A 21647-nucleotide genomic window follows, 5' to 3' on the forward strand; every position below is an offset into this window, starting at 1 on the left:
CCGAAACAGAATTTTAGACCTAATAAATTAATTTGTAGACTGATTTTTTTTTTCTGCATTAATACTTTTGGTGTATGTGCCATAGACGCAAGCTCTGTGTTAATACTTTTAGACTTACTACCAATTAGTGGCGTGGTTAAATAGATAATAGTGTAAAAAATTAATCAGTACACAGAATGACACGGTCTTTATATTTAACTATAGGCGTGTTAAAAAAAAAAAAAGGCTTCTACCTAAAATAGTAATTAGGTTTAACATTTTGTTTTGTTTTACTGAAGTTTAAACTATAAAAATTTTGTTCTGTTTATACAGATCCATCCTTTTTCGATCCTTGGCATTATTCTTCCATTCAGCATCTTGAACTATGACCCACCTCAAAGGGATGAATTCTTGGGAACTTGCATTCAACATCTTAATTCTCACCTAAGTAGGTATATCGTTTGATAATACATTGAATCAGTATGTTAGAGAATACTTGCTGCTGGGCTAAGAGATATCCTTCAATGAAAGGGTAGCCATAATAGTATGCTTATACCTAAAAAATAAAAGTTTCTATCCATCTTTGAAACTTTTTTATTATGAATATGCCAAACTTACAGAAAAACGGAAAAAATAGAGCAAGAAACACCTGTATACTCACTGCCTAGATTCAATAATTATTAACATTTTTATCATATTTCCTTTATTTCTCTCTTGCTGTCTAATTTTTTTTCCGAGCCATTTCAATTTAAGCTGTAGGCATTATGACCCTTCACTCCTAGTTACTTTAGCATATGCATCCTAAGAATTGTGGCATTCTCCTACAGTACTATTATCACACTTAAGAAAGTTAATAATAATTCCCTTATATCTAATATGAAGTCCTTTTTTAAATCTCCCTAATTGCTCCCAAAATACCTTTTAGAGTGTTTTTTTATTATTTTTTTAACCCAGAATCCAATCAAGGTTCACTCATTGTGTTTGTTTTTGTTATCTCTTTGGTCTCTTATGTTCTAGTCTCTTATGTTCTATTTAAGGGAGTCCTGGTGGCACAGTGGTTAAGCATTCAGCTGTTAACCAAAAGGTCAGTGGTTCGAACCCACCAGCAGCTCCACTGGGAGAAAAGGCCTGGTGATTAGCTCCCATAAATATTACAGCCTCGAAAACCCTATTGGGCAGTTCTAAGTTCTACTGTGTCCCACAGGGTCACTGAGTTGGAATTGACTCCATGGTACATGACAATAACAATGTTGTATTTAGAGTATAGTTCTAGTTAGTCTTTTATATTTCACTTTTTTTTTTTTTTGGTTTGGCCTTGACTTTTTTGGGAGAGGGTTTTTTTAAAAACTTTTTGTTAACAAAGTTTTCAAACATACAGAAAATTCAAAGAACAGTATAACAAACATCTGTGTACTATGTACCAACAATCCAGCTTGAATAATTATTAACATTTTGCCACATTTGATTTGTGTATGTGTGTGTGTGTGTGCGATGAACCATTTGAAGTGTCACCTCTAAATACTTCAGAATTTCAGGTTATAAGGACATTCTCGTATATGACAACAATATCATTATCACATCTAAGAAAATGAACAAGTCCTGATACTGTCTGCTACCAAGTCCATAATCAGCTTTTTCCAACTGTGGCTAAATTATCATTTGTGACTTAAAAAAAAAAAAAAAAAAAATTTGGTTGTCATGTAACTTTCCCACCATCCTTTTTTTTTCCTTGACATTGACTTTTTATAGAATGAATTGGCCATTTATTATAGATTGTGCCACATTCTAGATTTGTCTGCTTCCTTTTAACTTGGCTCTTGATTAGATTCAGATTGAATATTTTTGGCAAAAATACTTCGTATGTGGTACTATGTACCTTATATTTCTATCACACCTGGAGACAAATGCTATCTGGTTGTTTCTGTCAATTTTAATAGGTGTGTTTTAAAGATTTAGCTATAGGGTTTTGTGTGTGTGTATAAAAATACACAGTAGATCATACATGCATTCAACATTTTCTACATGTACAGTTTAATGACATTGATTACATTCTTCTTGCTATGTCTCCCCAAAATGTTTCACCATTGTTGACTTAGAGTTACTGTTGTCAATTTAATCTGATATAGATAATTCTTTAAAAGAGCTCAGTGCTTGTGAAGGTTAAGACAGTACACAATACTGGGGAAGCCAGCACAGTTTTTACAAGGCAAGGTCATGGAAGCTCCACAGACACATCCAAACTCCCTGAGGGATTGAATTGGTGGGCTGAGGGCTGTGGGGACCATTGTCTTGGGGAGCATCCAACTCAATTGGCATAACATAGTTTATAAAATAAATGTACTACATTCTACTTTGGTGAGTAGCATTTGGAGTCCTAAAAGCCTGTGAGTGGCCATCTAAGAAACTCCACTGGTCTTACCCCTTCAGCAGCAAGAGAGGATGAAGAAAACTAAAGATACAAGGGAAAGATTGGTCCAAAGGACTAATGGACCACATCTACCACAGCCTCCACCAGACTAAGTCCAGTACAAGTAGATGGTGCCTGGCTACCACCAGTGACTGCTCTGACTGGGATCACAATACAGGGTCCTGGAGAGAGCTGGAGAAAAATGTAGAACAAAATTCTAACTCAAAAAGAAAGACCAGAATTGCTGGCCTGACAGAGACAGGAGAAACCCTCACAGTATGGCTCCCGGACATCTTAGCAGCTCAGTAATGAAATCATCCCCAAGGCTCATACTTCAGACAAAGATTGGACAGGCCCATAAAACAAAATGAGACTAAAGGGGCACACTAGCCCAGGGGCAAGGACTAGAATGCAGGAGGGGACAGGAAAGCTGGTTATAGGTGACCTAAGGTTGAGAAGGGAGAGTGATGACATGTGGTGGGGTTGTTAACCAGTGTCAGAGAACAATATGTGTACTAATTGTTTAATGAGAAATTAGTTTATTCTGTAAACCTTCATCTAAAGTACAATAAAAAATTAATAATAATTTTAAAAAGATGAGAAAATTTAAAAAAAAGCTCAATGCTCAGAGCAAGTATTCTTTACTATCAGTGAACCAGCTGTTTAATTTCAAGGTGACTCCAGGGGATAGTTTCAGTTCAAAGTTCAAAAATTTTCTCAAGGCAAGAGATTTGGGGGTTATTCCAGTCTCAGTGGGTCTAGTAAACCTGGATTCTATAAGAAATTTGAAATTTTGTTCTGCATTATCACCTTTTTTGATCGGGACGCGTCTATTGAGTCCTTGATCAAGATGGTCAGTAATAGTGGCCAGGCAGCATCCAGTTTTTCTGGCCTCATGGCAAAGGAGGCAGTCGTGCATGGCGACAACTAGACCTGCAGTCCATTCCTTCACCGGCTCCTGAGTCTCCTTCCTCTGCTGCTCCAGGTGAATAGAGACCAGTTGTACTGGATGGTCACTCACAACAGTTTTGTTTTTGTTTTTTTTAAAGAAAACAAATATTTCTTAAGGACCTTTAGTAGATGTTTCTTAATTTTCTGAAGGGTTGCTGCTGTGGTGGTGATTGTTAGTGTCTCTTGGAAACATCTTTAAATGATGTTTCAGTACTGGGAAAATCAGAACAGATATAGTCCTTCCTGTTATTGACCTTATATAGCGGAGGCAGTATGTAAGGGTAGCAAAAGCAAGAAATTGCTTTTTTTTTTCTCTCCCTTTTTATCCTTTACTTTGAGTCCTGAATTGTGCTTGGGACAGTTTGACCTTTAAGGAGTAGGGCCTCAAGGGGCTTGTCTTCTCAGACCCACATGTCTCACTTGTCAGAATGATGTGACTTTTTAGAAGTGCAAATCTGGCTCAGTAGTTACTACCTTTTCATTCAGCATTCACCAAGCATTGATTGTACACCTACCATGTATCAGGCACTGGAGATACAGAAGAGAATAAAAACAGGTATACTCTACCCTCCTTGAGTTTACTTTCTGATGGGGGAAGACTGGCATAAACAATAAACAGATATATACAGTCAGGTGATAAGTATTCTAAAGACAATGAGCAGAGTTAAGTGTGTAGGATGGAGAGTCATGGGGTGGGGAGTGCTGTTTAAATGAGGGATTCAGGGACCGACTTTCTGAGAAGATGGCAGTTGACCATCAACTGAATGAAGTAAGGGAGTGATCCACATTGATAGATGGGAAAGAGAATCCCAGGGAGAAAAAAAGCAAGGGCAAAAGGCCCTGAGTTGAGAGCATCCTTGGTTGTTCCAGGAATGGCAGATTCATTGTGGCAAGAGCAGAGTGAGAGATACTGAGGTGGTGGGAGATGAGGTTGGAGAGAAAGCCAGAGACTGGTATTCTGGAAGCTTTTTGCTCTGCCTGGAGAATAAAGAGGTACCTAGTCAGTCATCCACCGGCAGCAGATACTTATTGAGAGTTTCCACATCTTGCATAAGGTGTTAGGCTCCGTAATTGAGTGTATTTATATAGACCTATAGACCTCTGGTTAGGAGCCCTCGTGGTGCAGTGGTTAAGCATTCAGCTGCTAAACAAAAGGTCAGCAGTTGGAAACCACCAGCCATTCTTTGGAAACCTCATGGGGCAGTTCTGCTCTGTCCTATGGGGTTGCTACGAGTCGGAATTGACTCAGTGGCAAAGGGTTTATAGACCTCTGTTTAGCCTAGTTAATTATATCGTGGTGATGGACTTTGCCATATTTTTGTGGGATCTTTAGGCCAGATGATAGTTCCTAACCGTGTACAATACTTCTCTGCCTGGTAATAGCCAAGTAAAAAGGGCTGTGTTATTTGCATGCATACGCATGTTTGCAGAAAGATGAGACTTGAAACTGAGACTGAGTGTGCTCTGCTGGTTGTTTAGCAGTGTGTCAGCAACAAAAACGAAATGGAAGTACATCTCTTCCCACATTTTGCAAATGGAGGTTATGAGATTAGGTAGTTGAGGAGTATGGCTTTGATTTTTTTAAAGATTTAGAGAGAATAATGGGAAAATTCTTAGAGATTTTTATAGGTAAAATTCTTAATGATTACTGAATTAATAATTTTCTTTATCTTGAATAAATATTAGTTTTGGCAGATCAGTTTTGCTGGTAGAGATAGTCACTGTTAACATCATTTATGACTTGATCTATATTAAAAAAACGCACCAAAAATAAATCCAAAAGTAAAGATTTAATGTTATATATTCTTTGTAAGAATATTGCTGCTAAGATGTTTTAGGTGACTCTCTTCCCCTCATCAGAAATGTCTTTTTCAAATAAGGTAAATAACCTCAAGCCTTATACTGTGGGACATCTACCATACTGCTGGGTGACAGGCAAGGGAAGAGTGGGTAGGCCAAGACCTGGACCTCATATATGTGCACACTTAGCCTGGAGATCTGAGATCCCCAGAATGCAGCATGGTGTAGAAGTTCAAGCTCTACGGCTGAACTCTGTGGCTTAAATCCCACCTGCCACTTACCATGTTACCTTGGGCAAGTTGTTTAACTTCTCTGTGCTTCAGTACACTCATTTATAAAACAGAGATAGCAATCGTTCCTATTATGTACTGAAATGAGGTATAAATGAGTTCATGTATGTAAAGTGCTTAGTATGGTGCTCAACACCTGCTGAGTACTATTAGTATCACCAAGGTATGGAGATGGGATCACTTCTCCTTTCTATATATATCTCTGTCCTTTGTTTTGAACCCTTTCTCTTTTCAAGGCAATTTTAAATCACTTTTTACTGGTGTAATAGTAACAGAAACGTTCACATTTCCTAAGTGTATAGTTGGAATTTATATAAACGGAATTCACCCAGGGAATCAGTACCCAGACCAAGAGACATTACCCTTCGCTCCTAGTCATGTTTTCAGTCACTACTCTACCCCACCCAAAAGCAACCACTTAACCAATATTCTGACTTGTAACGTCATAGATTAGTTTTGTCAAGGCTGTGTTTATATCATTTTTTTAAAACCTGATTTTACCTGAATAAAGTGTGTGTTTATGTATATGTGAGGTGTGTGATATAATTAAAAAAAAAAAATCTGATCTTGTTTTAGGCATATTGGATCCTTTCAAATTAGTGTTTCTTAGTTTCTCTCTGGCCACCCTGGGGTGTTTTCCAGAAGATCTGCTGAAGACAATTTTTAACATCAAATTCTTATCCAAATTGGATTCTCAACTTGAATGTATGTATCTACATTTTAATTTATTCAATTATCACTTGTACTTTATATCCAAGTTTTCGTGCTACCTATACTGAAGCATTTAAATACTAATAGGGTCTTTTTTTCTATTTATAAAAGTATTTTATGCTTTTTGTAGAAAATTTGGAAAATACAGAAAAGTATAAAATAGAAAATAAAAAATTCATCCTAATATTACCACCCAAGAGAGAATAACACTTTCGATGTTTTGGAGTATATCTTTCTGTTCTGTCTCTTCTACTCTTATGTGTAACTTATATGTATCTAAGAGTATTTAAAGCAAAATTTGGATTATTTATATGTTCATTCTTACATGCTGTTCTTTAAAATCTGACTATTTTATGAACAATCTTCCATGTCATTAAATATTTTTGATGTCTTTTTTTTATTGGGTACATAATATACCATTATATGAATGTGACAAAATGTATTATCTTGTAGGTCATTTCTAATAAATGTTACACATAAATCAGTGACCTCGTCTTTGTTCCTTCAGATAGATTCCTAAACATGGACTATTAGGTCATTGAAAAAATGGTAGTATTTTTTAAAAATGTAGCTTTAACATTCATAATTAATGAAATGATATAGGAGTTGGCCCAATCATGCCACTAAATGTAATAATTTTTAAATACAAAGTGGATGTGTGTGTAAATGAAATGATTTTATGAGAATAAAATGTTCAGCCAATAGTGGGTATACATGGAGTGTGAAAACATGGATTATCTTTTCTAGGTCTAATATTCAAAATCCATTAACATTTTCTTTTTAATTTCAGTTTTACCTTCACCTCTAACTAAGAGGGTCCACTTACGTCTTATGGAGTTAAATAGAGCAGTCTGCTTGGAATGCCCTGAGTTTCAGATTCCCTGGTTTCATGACCGTTTCTGTCAACAACACTATAATAAAGGTTTGAGTTGTCTTTTGGCCAGATGGTAGAGTTTAATTATAAAGTAAATGAGTAGGTGGTTATGTAAATAAAAATTGACAGAAGGCCAGTTCCTCAAATTCAAAGATAATTCACGTCCCCACTTTCCCACTTCTCCATCTCTGATACTCACGTGGTATTTTCTCTGTTACCCTAACCAACCAGTGATAGAGCTTTACAGAATTACCTACACAGCCCTTTTCTGTTAACCTGCCACCCAAGGCCGGTTCCTCACATGCTAAAGACTCTGTCCTTGTAATCAGCTGCCAAATAGGTAGATGCCAGGCCTTGCTGGCTTTTAGTATCCCTGGTGGGTTTGATAATTTGCTAGAATGACGCACAAAACTCACAGAGACTACCTATACTTATAGAACCCATTTATTATAAGCAGAAAGGATACAGTGGGAAACACATCAGGCAAGGTCTAGAAGAGGTCCTGGCAGGAGGCTTCCACTGTCCCCAGGGACAGAAAGCACCCTCTCCCATGCATGAATGTTCTCACCAAACCAGGAAGCCCAAAAGAGAAAGCTTCAAGGGCCAGGGTCCCTAGTGATTGGGACTGAAATAAATATGTATGAATCTATAAATATACATGACTCAATGAATATGCATGATTGGATTTATCATGTCCCCTCCCTTCCAGAAATAAGTTCACCAAATGTGGGGCCTATGTAGCCCCTACTTGCCTGGTTATTTTAGAAAGACAAAGAGTGTCTTAATTGCTTGAGTTTTATCAGAAGCCAGACACAAAAGGCCAAACTTGGTTTTTTGTCCTGTAGTAATCCATTATTATTGTTAAACCTGTATAAGACACCTGAGTTCCCTGGAGTGCCATGACTTAGTTTAATGGAACCATTTTGTAAATAAGATTTGTGTTATAAAAATTTTTTAGGACACTAAACCTCTTTTGATCCAAAAAACCAAAAACCAAACCCAGTGCCGTCGAGTCAATTCCAACTCATAGCAACCCTATAGGACAGAGTAGAACTGCCCCATAGAGTTTTCAAGGAGCGCCTGGTGGATTTGAACTGCCGACCCTTTGGTTAGCAACCGTAGCACTTAACCGCTACGCCACCAGGGTTTATTGAATTTAGTGTCATTACGTATGTTACATGAGGGTCTTATTTATTTTAATGAGATTTCAAAAGTAATACGAGAATTAATTTTTAACTCGGTGGTCAAAACAATTTGAGAAGTTACTCTTCATGAAATCTGGATTGTTGGAAATATTAGTCTTTAATTTTCAGTTTGTAAATTGGGATGATTTTTATTCTAAACCTTGATTAACTTATTTTCAATGAATTGTTCTTATTCTCGTAAAGATATTGGCAGCATGAATGGAGTACAACAGCAGATGTATAAAATGCTAGCAGAGGTACTAGGAGGAATCAATTGTGTAAAAGCCTTGGTTCTTACACCTTATTACTACATGATAGGTAAGTCATTTAAGTTATTAGGTACTTTCAGAAGACTAAACTAACTTGAATAGAATCATCTTTGGAACTTAAAATAGAAGTTGATTTTTTTTTAAAATTATTTTTCAAGTTATCATGTAAATTTCCAGACAGACAAAAGTAGAAAAAACAGTACGATGAACCCTCCGATTTCCATCTCCCAGCTTTGATAATTATAAGCATTTTGCTGTTCGTTAGAAAAAAAACAAAATTTTTTTTTTAAGTCAGCCTTTCACCAGTTCTAAGTAAAACCCAGTTTTAGATTCACTGCAGATTTCTGGGTCTTCTAAATATTCTGTCCTCTCTAGTCAGTGTGCTAAAGTCAGAGAAGTGACTTACTCAGTTTCATTCTCAAGTTTTATCTCAAGTTCTTCTAAAAGGTGAAGTTAGGTTATTAACCTGAAGAGAGATTTCCAAAGATATTGTGCTGGACCATAACCTGCTTGACCATGTTCTCAGTGGTCTCGTTGTAGAAGGCATGCTTATTTAATTGTGGATGGCAAAGCTGGTGGGCTAGCTGATATGTTGGATGGCAGTATAAAATTCAAAAAGGTCTTGCTAAATTCAAGAGATGGCCTTAAACTAACGATGAAATTTTAAGAGGATTAACATAAGCTTTCTAATTTAGACTTAGAAAACATCTGCATGTGCACAGGACATTTTTAAGGATTGTAAGCTTGTTATGGAAACCCTGGTGGCGTAGTGGTTAAGTGCTATGGCTGCTAACCAAAGGGTCGGCAGTTTGAATCCTCCGGGCACTCCTGGGAAACTCTATGGGGCAGTTCTACTCTGTCCTATAGGGTTGCTATGAGTCGGAATCGACTCGACGGCACTGCGTTTTTTTGGGGGGGCTAAGCTTGATACAGGGAGTCCTAGTGGCGTGTTGGGTAAAGTGATCAGCTGCTAACTGAAAGGTCAGCAGTTTGAAACCCCTCGGCTCCCTGGGAGAAAGATGCAGCCGTCTGCTTCCATAAAGATTTACAACCTTGAAAACCCTATGGAGTATAGGAATCAACTCGAGGGCAGTGGGTTTTTGGTTTAAGCTTGATATAAACTAACAGTGTAAATAGTTGCCAAAAATTGAGTACACATTTAAACTATGTTAATAATAGTAAGAAGATGGTAATTCTACTGTATTTTGGGCACATCAGTGACAGTTATGGTCCAGAAAGAAAGGGCAGTTAAGATGGTGAAGGATCTAAAAATCATGTTCTAGAGAAGACTGGGACTGCACAGATTTCAGTCCTTGAGCAAGTTCCTAGACCTCTGAACCTTATTATTTTCTTTATCTGTAAAATGAGGATAATAACACCTGCTTAATAGGATAAACTGAGGTATTGCATGTTAAGCATTTAGCACTACTCTTGGAACGTAGTAAGTGCTCAGTACATTTTATTTAGAAGAAAAACTGAGTGTTTAGTCTGAAAAACAGAACTCTTGGGGGAACATAACTTAAAATGTTTTAAGGATTGTCATGTGGGAGAAGAAATAGATATCTTTCTCAGGGATAAAAAATGGTAAAAATTAAAGGAAGCAGATTTTAATTCCATACAAGGAGAGTTTTCTGGAAGACTTGTTAAAAAATGAAATCAGTGGGCTGCCTTTTGAAGAAGTTCAGACAGAGGTGATGGTGTGTGTGTGATTTCTGCACTTGTCAAGAGGATGAACCAGGTTGTCACATACTCTCAGTTGTTTGTTTTTATTAGCCAGGATTAGATTTGCCTGTAAGTGACAAAAATTCACAAATTATAGGGACTTTTTACAAATTAAGAGTTTTTTTTTTCCCCCCATACACAGAAGTAGTCCAGGGCTAAAATGCCAACATCACAAACATTCAAGACCCAGGATAGTTTCTTTTTTATAATCTTTCTCAATATGAGCTTCTGCTTCATGGTCCAGAATGGCCCCATCTTCAGCCAACTCATCTATAATCCAAGCAAAAGATGGAAGGGAAGGAAGGAGAAGGGGTATCTCTTTACATACAGTTCCCCGAAGTTGCACAGACCCTTTTTAATTGTATCCCATTAGTCATATGGCCAAGGAGCCCTGGTGGCGCAGTGAATGGTTAAGCGTTTGGCAGCTAACTGAAAGATCAGTGGTTGGAACCCACCAGCCACTCCGAGGGAGAAGATGTGGCAGTCTGCTTCCGTAAAGATTACAGCCTTGGAAACCCTGTGGGGCAGTTTTCTACTCTGTGCTATAGGGTCGCTATGAGTCAGAATCGGCTGTTAGCAGTGGGTTTTTGTTGTAGTCGTATGACCATGCCTGACTGCAAGAGAGTTTAGAAAATGTGTTTTTGTTTCTGGGTGACCATATACCCTGCTATGATTTAGGGATTCTGTTTTTAAAAATGAGGGGAAGAATAGGTATTGGGGGACAGCTTGTAGTCTCTGCCAGAAGGTTATTTTTTTTTTTAAAAGAAGATATACTCCTGTTTATTGTAAAACTCATGCTCACAGGAGGTAATACATTAAAATATAAAAAGAAAACAAAAATGATCTGCAATCCCATATCACAGAGGATTTTAAAACAATTTGGAATTATAGTGCACCAACTTTGGGACAAGCACTGTGGTCTGGTCTTTATTCCTATTATCTCATTTCATTCTTTGTTTTGTTAAAGTTTCTTTCACACTAGAAATAGTACATACCCATTGTAGAACATTTGGGAAATAAAGGAAAGTAAAAAGAAGAAAAAAATGACAGATAATAACTTGTTCCAAAGTCACAGACGTAGCTGGTACTGAAGCTGGGATTATTATATCCCACGCCCTTTGTATTTCTAATTCATATTTGTACCTCCTGTTGTCAAAAGGCTTATTTTTTTTTTAAATGGATACAAATCGTTAAAAATAAGATTCAGTTGGTAATATTTTATTGTTAAGCCAGTACATAGTAGGATTAACAGGTATGGGTTGGAAATACTGCTTATGGAACTTAAGGAAAAAAAACTCGTTAAAAAAAATCACATGATACCTGGCTGTAGAAAAAGCAGAAAAATTAGACAATCAAAAAGAAAAATTACTCACGATATAACCACAGCTTACTTTTGGTGTCTATTTTTCTATTTCTAACGGACTCTCTTAAAAAACCAAAATGGGCTCATTCTACAGTGTAATTTTCTTTGTTTATATGTATTTTAAAATACCTCGAATATTTTTCCATGCCAACAGATACACATAATTTTTAGTGACTGTATAGTATTTCACTGAATGAGTATGCTGTGATTAATTAGTCATTGAGGTGTTTTGCTGGTATGTGCATTTGTCAAGCACTGCAGCTGCAATTTCATTTAACAACAATAGTGTGCATCTGCATATTGCTTGGAGTCTGTGGGTGGTGCAGAAGGGTTAACGTACTTGGCTACTAAGGAAAGGTTGGAGATTTGAGTCCACCTGGAAGTGCCTAGATTGTGCCACCTAGAGGTGCCTCAGAAGAAAGGTGATTTACTTCTGAAAAATCAGCAATTGAAAACCTATGGAGCACAGTTCTACTTTTGACACACATGGGGTCACCGTGAGTCTGAACTGACTTGACAGCAGTTGGTATATATATATTGCTTATTATGTGTTATACACTGTTTGAGCGCTTACATGTAATAAGCTTGTTTATTACATTCCTACGAAGTATGTAAATTATTCCACTTTATAGATGTGGAAACTGAGGCTCAGAGACGCTATTGCTTGTCCAAGGTTATATGACTGGCAAACGGCAGAGCCGAGATTTGAACCTAAGTATTCTAGCTCCAGAATTCATTCTCTTAATAAGAGAACTATGTATTATATTTCATAATAACTTGAAGATGCTTTAGTGCCCCAGTTTCCCTATGTGTAAAAAGTACATAATTAAACCTACTCTCTCCTTTTCATTCACTGTTTCTTTTTTCATTTTTTTTTTCTTGGTTTAAATACTTCCTTGGTTTAAATATTTTTTAAATATTATGGAAAAACTTCAAACATACACAAAAGTAGAGTGAATAGTATAATGAACCACCATCCAACATCAACAGTTATCAACACCCACTCACCAGAGTCTTACCTGGTTCTTTTCAAATAAATCCTAGACAACATATCATTTTAGCACATACACCTAAAAGATAAGGATAACTTTCTAAAAATGTAACCATAATACCATCATTTTCACACCTACAACTATTACTGGTAATTTATTAGTATCACACAACTGGTTGATATTTAGATGTCTTCCATTGTCTTTTATATGTTTTATTTTATAGTTTGAGTTATGATTCAAACATTGCATTTGGTTAATTTGTCTTTTTAAGTTTTTCCTTTCATTTTTCTTCCTATATTTATTGAAAAAACGTAGTTTTTTTTTTTTTCTTCTTCACATTCTAGACTTTTCAGAATTCAACCCTGTGGTGTCATTTAACATGTTCCTGCATCTGTTTTTCCTGTAAACCAGTAGTTAGATCTAAAGACTTGATCAGATTCAGGTTAGATTTTTTTTGGCCAGACTACTTCCTGTTTGTTTTGCACTTCTTATTGGATCATATCAGGAAACATACAGTGCTGGTTGTCTTTTGTTTTTATTATGTTATTATGTTAAGATTGATGAGTGGGTTTGTGTGTTGTCAGCCGATTTATCTGTTTTAAAGTTCCCCCTTTAGCTTTTTACCTTCTGATTTTAGCAGCCATTAACGATCATTCATTGCCTAATTCTGTCGTTCATTAAGGGTGGCAAAGTAGTGGTATTCTGGATCTGTCATTCCTTCTGCATTTATTAGCTGGAATTTGTCTAAAAGAACTTTTGCATATCAACTATTTAGTTATGTACAGTTCATACAGGAAAGGTAGGATAAATGCTTGAATCTTTGTCTTTACTAATGTTCATGAGTTGGTGTAGCTTCCTCCATAGGTGACCAAGAGACTTAAGGGGGTTAAAATAAAACTCTTTAATATGATTTGGCCTAGTACAATGCTAAATATAGAATTTAGTAATACTTTCTGGTTGATTTTTATTGATGGATTTTCAAGGAGAGGCTCCATTGGACTAGATCTTATAAAATAGATAATTTGAGAGGTACACAATTCTTTCTTAAATATATATATATTTATTTACTTTTATTTTATTGTTGAGAATGTACACAGCAAAACATACACCAATTCAACCGTTTCTACACGTACAATTCAATGACATTAATTATATTCTTTGAGTTGTGCAACCATTCTCACCCGCCTTTTAAGTTGTTCCTTCCCTATTAACCTAAACTCTCTGCCTCCTAAAGTTTCTATCTAATCTTTCCAGTTGCTGTTGTCACTTTGATCCCGTACAGATAGTCCTTAAAAGAGCATAATGTTCAAGGCAGACATTTTTTACTAGTTAAGCTAAACTATTGTTTGGTTTTAAAAAGACTTCGGGGATATTTTTGGTTTAAGTTTTAAATAGGGCAGTAGTTTCAGGGGTTCTACTTATTTTTTATATATATCTTAAACTTTTACCTTATTCATGCCGTTGATTTCTATACTTTCTTATAGATTTTGAGTGTGTCTTAGATAAAAGAAAAAAGCCTCTTCCTTACGGAAACCATAATATAATTTCGGGAAAAGTGCCAGAGGTGCACTGGAAATCAAATACCCAAATAGATGGATCAAGGCTGCCACCAGGATCTGAAAGGTAACTTATTTCTTAACTTTAGATTTTGTTATCTAAATGTTAAATTTGGTGTAATTTAATGAACTCAGTTATCGAGCATTGATTAGTAGAATCTGCTCCTCATGTGTGTCAAACATTCTACCTCTATACCTTTCTTTTTCCTGTGCCTTCTGCCTGCAATGTCCTTCCTTCATTTCCAAAGCCTAGCAATCAAACTAAAGTGCTGACCTTTTTAGTTGTCCCTCAGTTGGAAGTAAATAGTATCTTTTTTTGAGCTCCCATACCTCTCTACTTTTCTAATAGTTCTTAGCCATTTTCTACACTGCATTACAATTAGTACTTATATATTCTCTGTTAGATTTTAATTATATCACTATATCTTTATGTCCCTCATAGTGGCTTACATACAGTAGGGGCATAATAAATATATGTTGGACAAAGAAATGGTTAAAAGCATGGAGGTATTTACTATAATTTGGTATAAATTCTATGAATAGGTTTAATTGTCATCAATTACTAATTTCTTATGTAAAAAATATCTTGCATACTCATTTATATTCATGTGGCTTCTGTTAGTTCCTGTAAGGTTTTTAATTATTTGGTATCTTATTTTCATTTTGGAAGTAAATATTTTTGTTTTATGTAGGATTGCTTTGGAGTTTTTGTATTCAAGAGCTTTTTGTAGAAACATCCCTCATTTAAAGGGAGTATCTGCCATGAAAAAACGACACTTGGAAATTTTGGGCTATCATGTAATTCAGGTATGGAATATTCATGTAATTCAGCCTCTTTAAAAAAAAAAGTCACTGACTATATATGTGCTTCCCTTTAATATGAAAGTTCCAGATTTCCTTTTTTGTTTTTCAACAAAAAATAAAAATTATCATTTCCTATCCTTTATGGCCCCTAGGAGATCTGCTGACCTCCCTTCCTAGAGAGGGACGCATTACGGAGAGAAATGGAGTTCTAAGAGGAAAAGGCTAGTGCCCGAAGGTAGAAGTGTACATAGGAAAAAATGTCCATTGGTGGTCTTATAGAAATAGAAGGATGAAAGTACTGTGAGGCAGAAAATGTCCTTGGGGCAGTATCAGGAAGGATAACCCATTTGGCTTCCAAATAGGATTCAAAGACTAAACTATGCGAACTAATTTCATAGGGTTCCAGCGGCTTTGCTCACTAGTACTTGTAAGTCTTCCCCAGTGTTTTTTGTTTTTGTTGCTTTAAAACTTTTACTCAAAGTGCATTATTATTTTATAGATTCCACATTTTGAATGGAACTCAATGGCACTATCGACAAAGGATGCTCAGATGGACTACCTGAGAGAACGTATATTTGGAGAAGGCAAATCATAATTGTAGTTTTTGTTTAAAATTAGTAATCATCATTTGTCACATTTGGACTTATTTTAATGATGTGATCTGACCCAATTAAAAAATAGTGTAGAATTAACTGATTTCAAGGCCAGTTGAATACCTCTTAAAATAAACAGACATTTTAAAATGAAGTACTTTTTCTACTCTCTAGTTGGAAAATTGTTTAACATTCTTAGTATAAAAGACATGTAGTTTTTAAGAATCTTAAATAGTTTACCATTCATTCTTTGAGTGCATACTATGTGCCAGAAACTGGCTTATGCGCTGGGGGTATAGCAGTGCATACAGCATATTTTCTGTGTGTGGTCAGACAAAAAAAAGAAAAAGAATAAAATATTTTATACGATGTTAAGTTCAATGGAGAAAAATCCAGAACAGGGGATAGGAATATTATGGGGTGTGTGATTTTAAATAAGGTTGTCTGGGAAAAGCTCACTGAGGAGGTATTGGAGTAAAGACTTAAGGAGGTGAGGCCATATGGGGGTAGAGTATTCAAGGCAGAAAAAACAGTAGGTGCAAAGATCTTGAGGTTAGAATATGCCTGGAGTGTTTGAGAGTAACAAGGAATCCACTATAGCTGGAGCAGAACAAGTGTTCAGAGGAGAAGATGTGGAGAATGTATTAGAAGAAAAGGTAAGAGAGATAACAGTCAAAATATATAGGATCTCATGGCCGTCCTTGAGATAGGAAGCCTTTGGAGGATTTTGAGCAAAGGAATGATAAGAACTCACAATTTAACCAGCTTACTCTGGCTGCTCTGTTGAGATGAGAAAAGATTGCAGTGGGCAGTTATGTAAGCAGAGAAACTCATTATTCCAGTAATCCAGTCAAGAAATGAATGGTGACTGTCTTAGTCATCTAGTGCTGCTATAACAGAGATACCACAAGTCGATGGCTTTAACAAAGAGAAGTTTATTTCCTCCAGTAAAGTAGGCTAAAAGTTCAAATTCAAGGTGTCAGCTCCAGGGGAAAGCTTTCTCTCTCTGTCGGCTCTGGAGGAAGGCCCTTGTTCTCAATCTTCCCATGGTCAAGGAGCTTCTCAGGTGCAGGGACCCTGGGTCCAAAGGACGTGCTCTGCTCCTGGTGCTGCTTTCCTGGTGGTATGAGGTCCCCAACTCTGCTCACTTCCCTTTCCTTTTTATCTCTTGAGAGATAAAAGGTAGTGCAGGCCACACCCTGGGGAAACTCCCTTTACAATGGATCAGGGATGTGACCTGGGTAAGGGTGGTATTACAATCCCACCCTAATCCTCTTTAACATAAAATTACAACCACAAGATGGAGGATAACCACAGACTACTGGGAATCATGGCCTATCCAATTGGATACACACATTTTTGGGGGGACATAATTCAATCCATGACAGTGACCTTCTCTTAGTCCAAGACTGGAACCATTCCTAAAGCCAACTCTTCAAGCAGTGATTGGACTGGACTATAAGATAGAGAATGATACTGGTGAGGAGTGAGATTCTTGACTCAAGTAGACACATAAGACTATGTGGGCAACTTCTGTCTGGAGGGGAGATGAGAAGGCAGAGGGGGACGGAAGCTGGCTGAATGGACACAGGGAATACAGGGTAGAGAGAAGGAGTGTACTGTCTCAGTAGGGGGAGAGCAAGGTGTATATAAATTTTTGTATGAGAGACTGACTTGATTTGTAAACTTTCACTCAAAGCACAATTTAAAAAAAAAAAAAGAAATGAATGGTGGCTTGGACAGAATAGTTCCAGTAGAGGTAATAAGAAGTGGTCAGATTTTTAGATGTATTTTGAAGGTAGACCCACCCAACCCAGTGCCATTGAGTCGATTCCGACTCATAGCGACCCTCTAGGACAGAGTAGAACTGACTTCATAGAGTTTCCAAGGTAGAGGCAACAGAATTTGCTCACATATTGGGTATGAGGTATGAGAGAAAGAAAAGGATGAGTCTGAGTTTTTGTCCTGAGCAACTAAAAGAATGTCATTGTCATTAACTGAGATGGGAAGTCTATGGGAAGATGGCCAGGGAGGATCACAAATTTGGTTTTAGACATGTTTGTGATGCCTTTTAAATATATGCCCTCGTGGCGTAGTGGTTAACAGCTCAGTTGCTAACCGGTTCGACAGTTCGAATCCACCAGCTGCTGCTTGGAAACCCTATGGGGCAGTTCTACTCTGTCCTGTAAAGTCGCTATGAGTCAGAATCGACTTGACGGCAGTGGTTTATTTATTTATTAATATATAGGTGAAGATATCAAATAGACAATTCAGTAAATGAGTTTGGAGGTCAGAGGAGAGGTCCAGGCTCCAGATGTAAATCTGAAAGCTCTCAGCAGTATTTAATGCCCGGAGACTAGATGGAATCATTAAGGTGTGATTAGACAAGAGTGGGACTAGAGAAGAATTCTGAGCATTGAGGTCTGGGGCACTCCAACATTAAGGAATCAAGAAAAGGAGGAACCAGCAAAGGAGTCTGATTAGGAGTGGCAAATGAGGTAGAAGAAAAGATCAGAGAAAGTAGTATCCTAGAAGCTGAATGAAGAAAACATTCCAAGGAGGAGGAGGTGAGTAGTTATATCAGATGCTGCTGATAGGTCAGGTAAGATGAGGACTGGGAAATGTCCATTAGATTTAGTAACATGAAAACCATTAGTTACCTTGAAAAGAGTAGTTTTGGTGAAATGGTAGGTGCGAAAGCTTGACTGGAGTGGGCTCAAGAGAAAGTGGGAGAAGAAGTGGACCAATCTTGACCTGTCTGATGCTATACTTGCTAACAATTTTCTGTCTTACATTTATTCAAAAGAGTTACTAGGGGCCTGTTGTGTGACAGTGCATGAAGCCTGTTGCCATAACCCCATTCCAACCACAGACCCTTCAACTCTAACCCTTCCTCCAGTAATAATTTATTTGTGCTCAACAGAAAGCCATATTGTAACTACTGTCAGGCCACCTAGTGGAGGTGGAGGGAATTAGCCATCTCCTTAACCCTCTAAAGGAAACCCTGGTGGCACAGTGGTTAAGTGCCACGGCTGCTAACCAAAGGTTGGCAGTTTGAATCCACCAGGCACTCCTTGGAAACTCTATGGCACAGTTCTAATCTGTCCTATAGGGTTGCTATGAGTTGGAATTGACTCAATGGCAATGGGTTTGTTTTGGTTTTATGTGACCCTCTAAATTCATACTGTTCCAAAATAAGTTGGTAGCCAGAGTACCTTCAACCCTAAGTATAGCCTTAAAATGTGTCTTGCATGTAAGTTGCTTCACTGAAATTTGGTTTAGGCTTAACTGATTGTTAAGTTGCTGTCAAGTCAGTTCTGACTCATGGTGACCTTTTGTGTAACAGAATGAAATGTTGCCCGGTCCTGTGCCATCTTCATTATCATTGGTATGTTTGAATCCATTGTTTCAGCTGTTGTTTAGTGCCTTCCAACCAAGGGGGCTAATCTTCCAATACCGTATCAGGCAATATTGTGTTGTGATCCATAAGCTTTTCACTGGCTAATTTTCAGAAATGGATTGCTAGGCCTTCCTTCCTAGTCTGTCTTAGTCTGGAATCTCTGCTGAAACCTGTCCACTGGTATTTGAAATATCAGTGGCATAGCAACACACAAGCTACCACAGTACGACACACAGGTGGTGGTTAGTTGTAGTACTTGTGTAAAATATCCAATGACTTTGCATGACTTGAGCCCCAATACTTAATGATTTTGCATAATGTGAACCTCACAGAAACTTTTGTGAAACAGAATCAGAACAGTGAGTCAAAGATGTCTCCTTATAACCAGTCTCCCTTGTTCTGAGTTTCCTCATGATCCTTATTTGTATTAGCCGGTATGTTAAAATCTTAAGTGTTTAAAGCAGTAACTTTGGTGAAGGCTAAGACAGTATACAGTACTGGGGGAAGCCAGCACATCTTGTACAAGGCAAGGTCATGGAAACTTCCAGACTCCCTGAGGGACTGCATTGCTGGGCTGAGGGCTGTGGAGACCATGGTCTTGGGAACATCTAGCTCAATTGGCATAACATAGTTTATAAAGTAAATGTTTTACATTCTACTGTGGTGAGTAGCATCTGGGGTCTTAAAAGCCTGTGAGTGGCCATCTAGGATACTCCACTGGTCTTACCCCTTCAGGAGCAAGGAAGAATGAAGAAAACTAAAGATACAACGGAAAGATTAGTCCAAAGGACTAACAGACCACATCTACCATGGCCTTCACCAGACTGAGTCCAGTAAAACTAGACAGTGCCCAGCTACCACCCCTGACTGCCCTGACAGGGATCACAATAGAGGGTCCCAGACAGAGCCGGAGAAAAATGTAGAACAAAATTTGAACTCAGAAAGAAAAGACCAGACTTGCTGGCCTGACAGAGACTGGAGAAACCCTCAGAGTATGGCCCCCGGACATTTTATCAGCTTAGTAATGAAGTCACTCCTGAGGTTCACCCTTCAGCCAAAGATCAGACAGGCCCATAAAACCAAATGAGACTAAAGGGGCACACTAGCCCAGGGGCAAGGACTAGAAGGCAGGAGGGGACAGGAAACCTGGTAATAGGGAACCAAAGGTTGAGAAAGGAGAATGTTGATATGTTGTGGGGTTGTTAACCAATGTCATAAAACAATATGTATACTAACTGTTTAATAAGAAACTAGTTTGTTCTGTAAACCTTCATCTAAAGTACAATAAAAAAAAATTTAAGTGTTTACTAGTCATTTTGATCAATGAAATAATAAATTCTTATATGGTTCCCATATTTAAGTATCTAACAAGAACTAAACATTTGAATAGGTTAAAATATTTTACTATTTTAAAATAAAATGGACTGACGAGGGTTACAAACTGTTTATTTTCCTTCAGGTATAAATAACTGGAAATCTAGTTATTATCTACTTTAGATAGATGGAAATCTTGATTAAATGATCCCTGAGGTACTTTTTACTTACTGTTACACATAATCTGACTTCTCATGTACCATATCTCTTACTCTTCTTTCTCTAGACTACCTCTGATTCAAATGGTTTCCTTTATATATATTATTTTTGTTTGAATTTTCTGTCTAAATTACTGGGATTATTATAAACAAAAGCATTTTTTTTATTAACTTTTATTGAGCTTCAAGTGAACGTTTACAAATCAAGTCAGACTGTCACATATAAGTTTATATACACCTTACTCCGTACTCCCACTTGCTGTCCCCCTAATGAGTCAGCCCTTACAGTCTCTCCTTTCGTGACAATTTTGCCAGCTTCCAACTCTCTCTATCCTCTCATCCCCCTTCCAGACAGGAGATGCCAACACAGTCTCAAGTGTCCACCTGATATAATTAGCTCATTCTTCATCAGCATCTCTCTCCTGCCCACCGTCCAGTCCCTTTCATGTCTGATGAGTTGTCTTTGGGAATGGTTCCTGTCCTGGGCCAACAGAAGGTTTGGGGACCATGACTGCCGGGATTCCTCTAGTCTCAGTCAGACCATTAAGTATGGTCTTTTTGTGAGAATTTGGGGTCTGCATCCCATTGATCTCCTGCTCCCTCAGGGGTTCTCTGTTGTGCTCCCTGTCAGGGCAGTCATCAGTTGTGGCCGGGCACCAACTAGTTCTTCTGGTCTCAGGATGATGTAGGTCTCTGGTTCATGTGGCCCTTTCTGTCTCTTGGGCTCTTAGTTATCGTGTGACCTTGGTGTTCTTCATTCTCCTTTGATCCAGGTGGGTTGAGACCAATTGATGCATCTTAGGTGGCCGCTTGTTAGCATTTAAGACCCCAAATCCCACATTTCAAAGTGGGATGCAGAATGTTTTCATAATAGAATTATTTTGCCAATTGACTTAGAAGTCCCCTTAAACCACGGTCCCCAAACCCCTACCCTTGCTCCACTGACCTTTGAAGCATTCATTTTATCCCGGAAACTTCTTTGCTTTTGGTCCAGTCCAGTTGAGCTGACCTTCCATGTATTGAGTATTGTCCCTCCCTTCACCTAAAGCAGTTCTTATCTACTAATTAATCAGTAAAAAACCCTCTCCCACCCTCCCTCCCTCCCCCCTCGTAACCACAAAAGTATGTGTTCTTCTCAGTTTATACTATTTCTCAAGATCTTATAATAGTTGTCTTATACAATATTTGTCCTTTTGCCTCTGACTAATTCTGCTCAGCAT

General features: G+C 37.6%; 1 protein-coding gene across 7 annotated transcripts in view; it reads left to right on the forward strand.

Annotated features, from left to right (window-relative positions):
• The window catches only part of FASTKD1 (FAST kinase domains 1), a 42137-nt gene extending 24907 nt beyond the window's left edge, over positions 1 to 17230 (forward strand). For 6 of the 7 annotated variants that reach the window (XM_010602846.3, XM_010602848.3, XM_010602850.3 and 3 more), the window contains 7 exons: positions 313 to 427; positions 6004 to 6132; positions 6929 to 7060; positions 8401 to 8514; positions 14027 to 14165; positions 14791 to 14905; positions 15402 to 17230. In XM_010602846.3, the coding sequence (XP_010601148.1) occupies positions 313 to 427; positions 6004 to 6132; positions 6929 to 7060; positions 8401 to 8514; positions 14027 to 14165; positions 14791 to 14905; positions 15402 to 15497 (840 nt within the window). In that variant the 3' untranslated portion in view covers positions 15498 to 17230. The remainder of the gene's footprint in view (positions 1 to 312; positions 428 to 6003; positions 6133 to 6928; positions 7061 to 8400; positions 8515 to 14026; positions 14166 to 14790; positions 14906 to 15401) is intronic. The other variant, XM_010602849.3, reaches the window with a different exon arrangement.
• The last annotated feature ends 4417 nt before the right edge of the window (positions 17231 to 21647 follow it).

This window comes from Loxodonta africana, chromosome 6, assembly GCF_030014295.1.
Source record: "Loxodonta africana isolate mLoxAfr1 chromosome 6, mLoxAfr1.hap2, whole genome shotgun sequence".
Taxonomy (NCBI): Eukaryota; Metazoa; Chordata; class Mammalia; order Proboscidea; family Elephantidae; genus Loxodonta; species Loxodonta africana.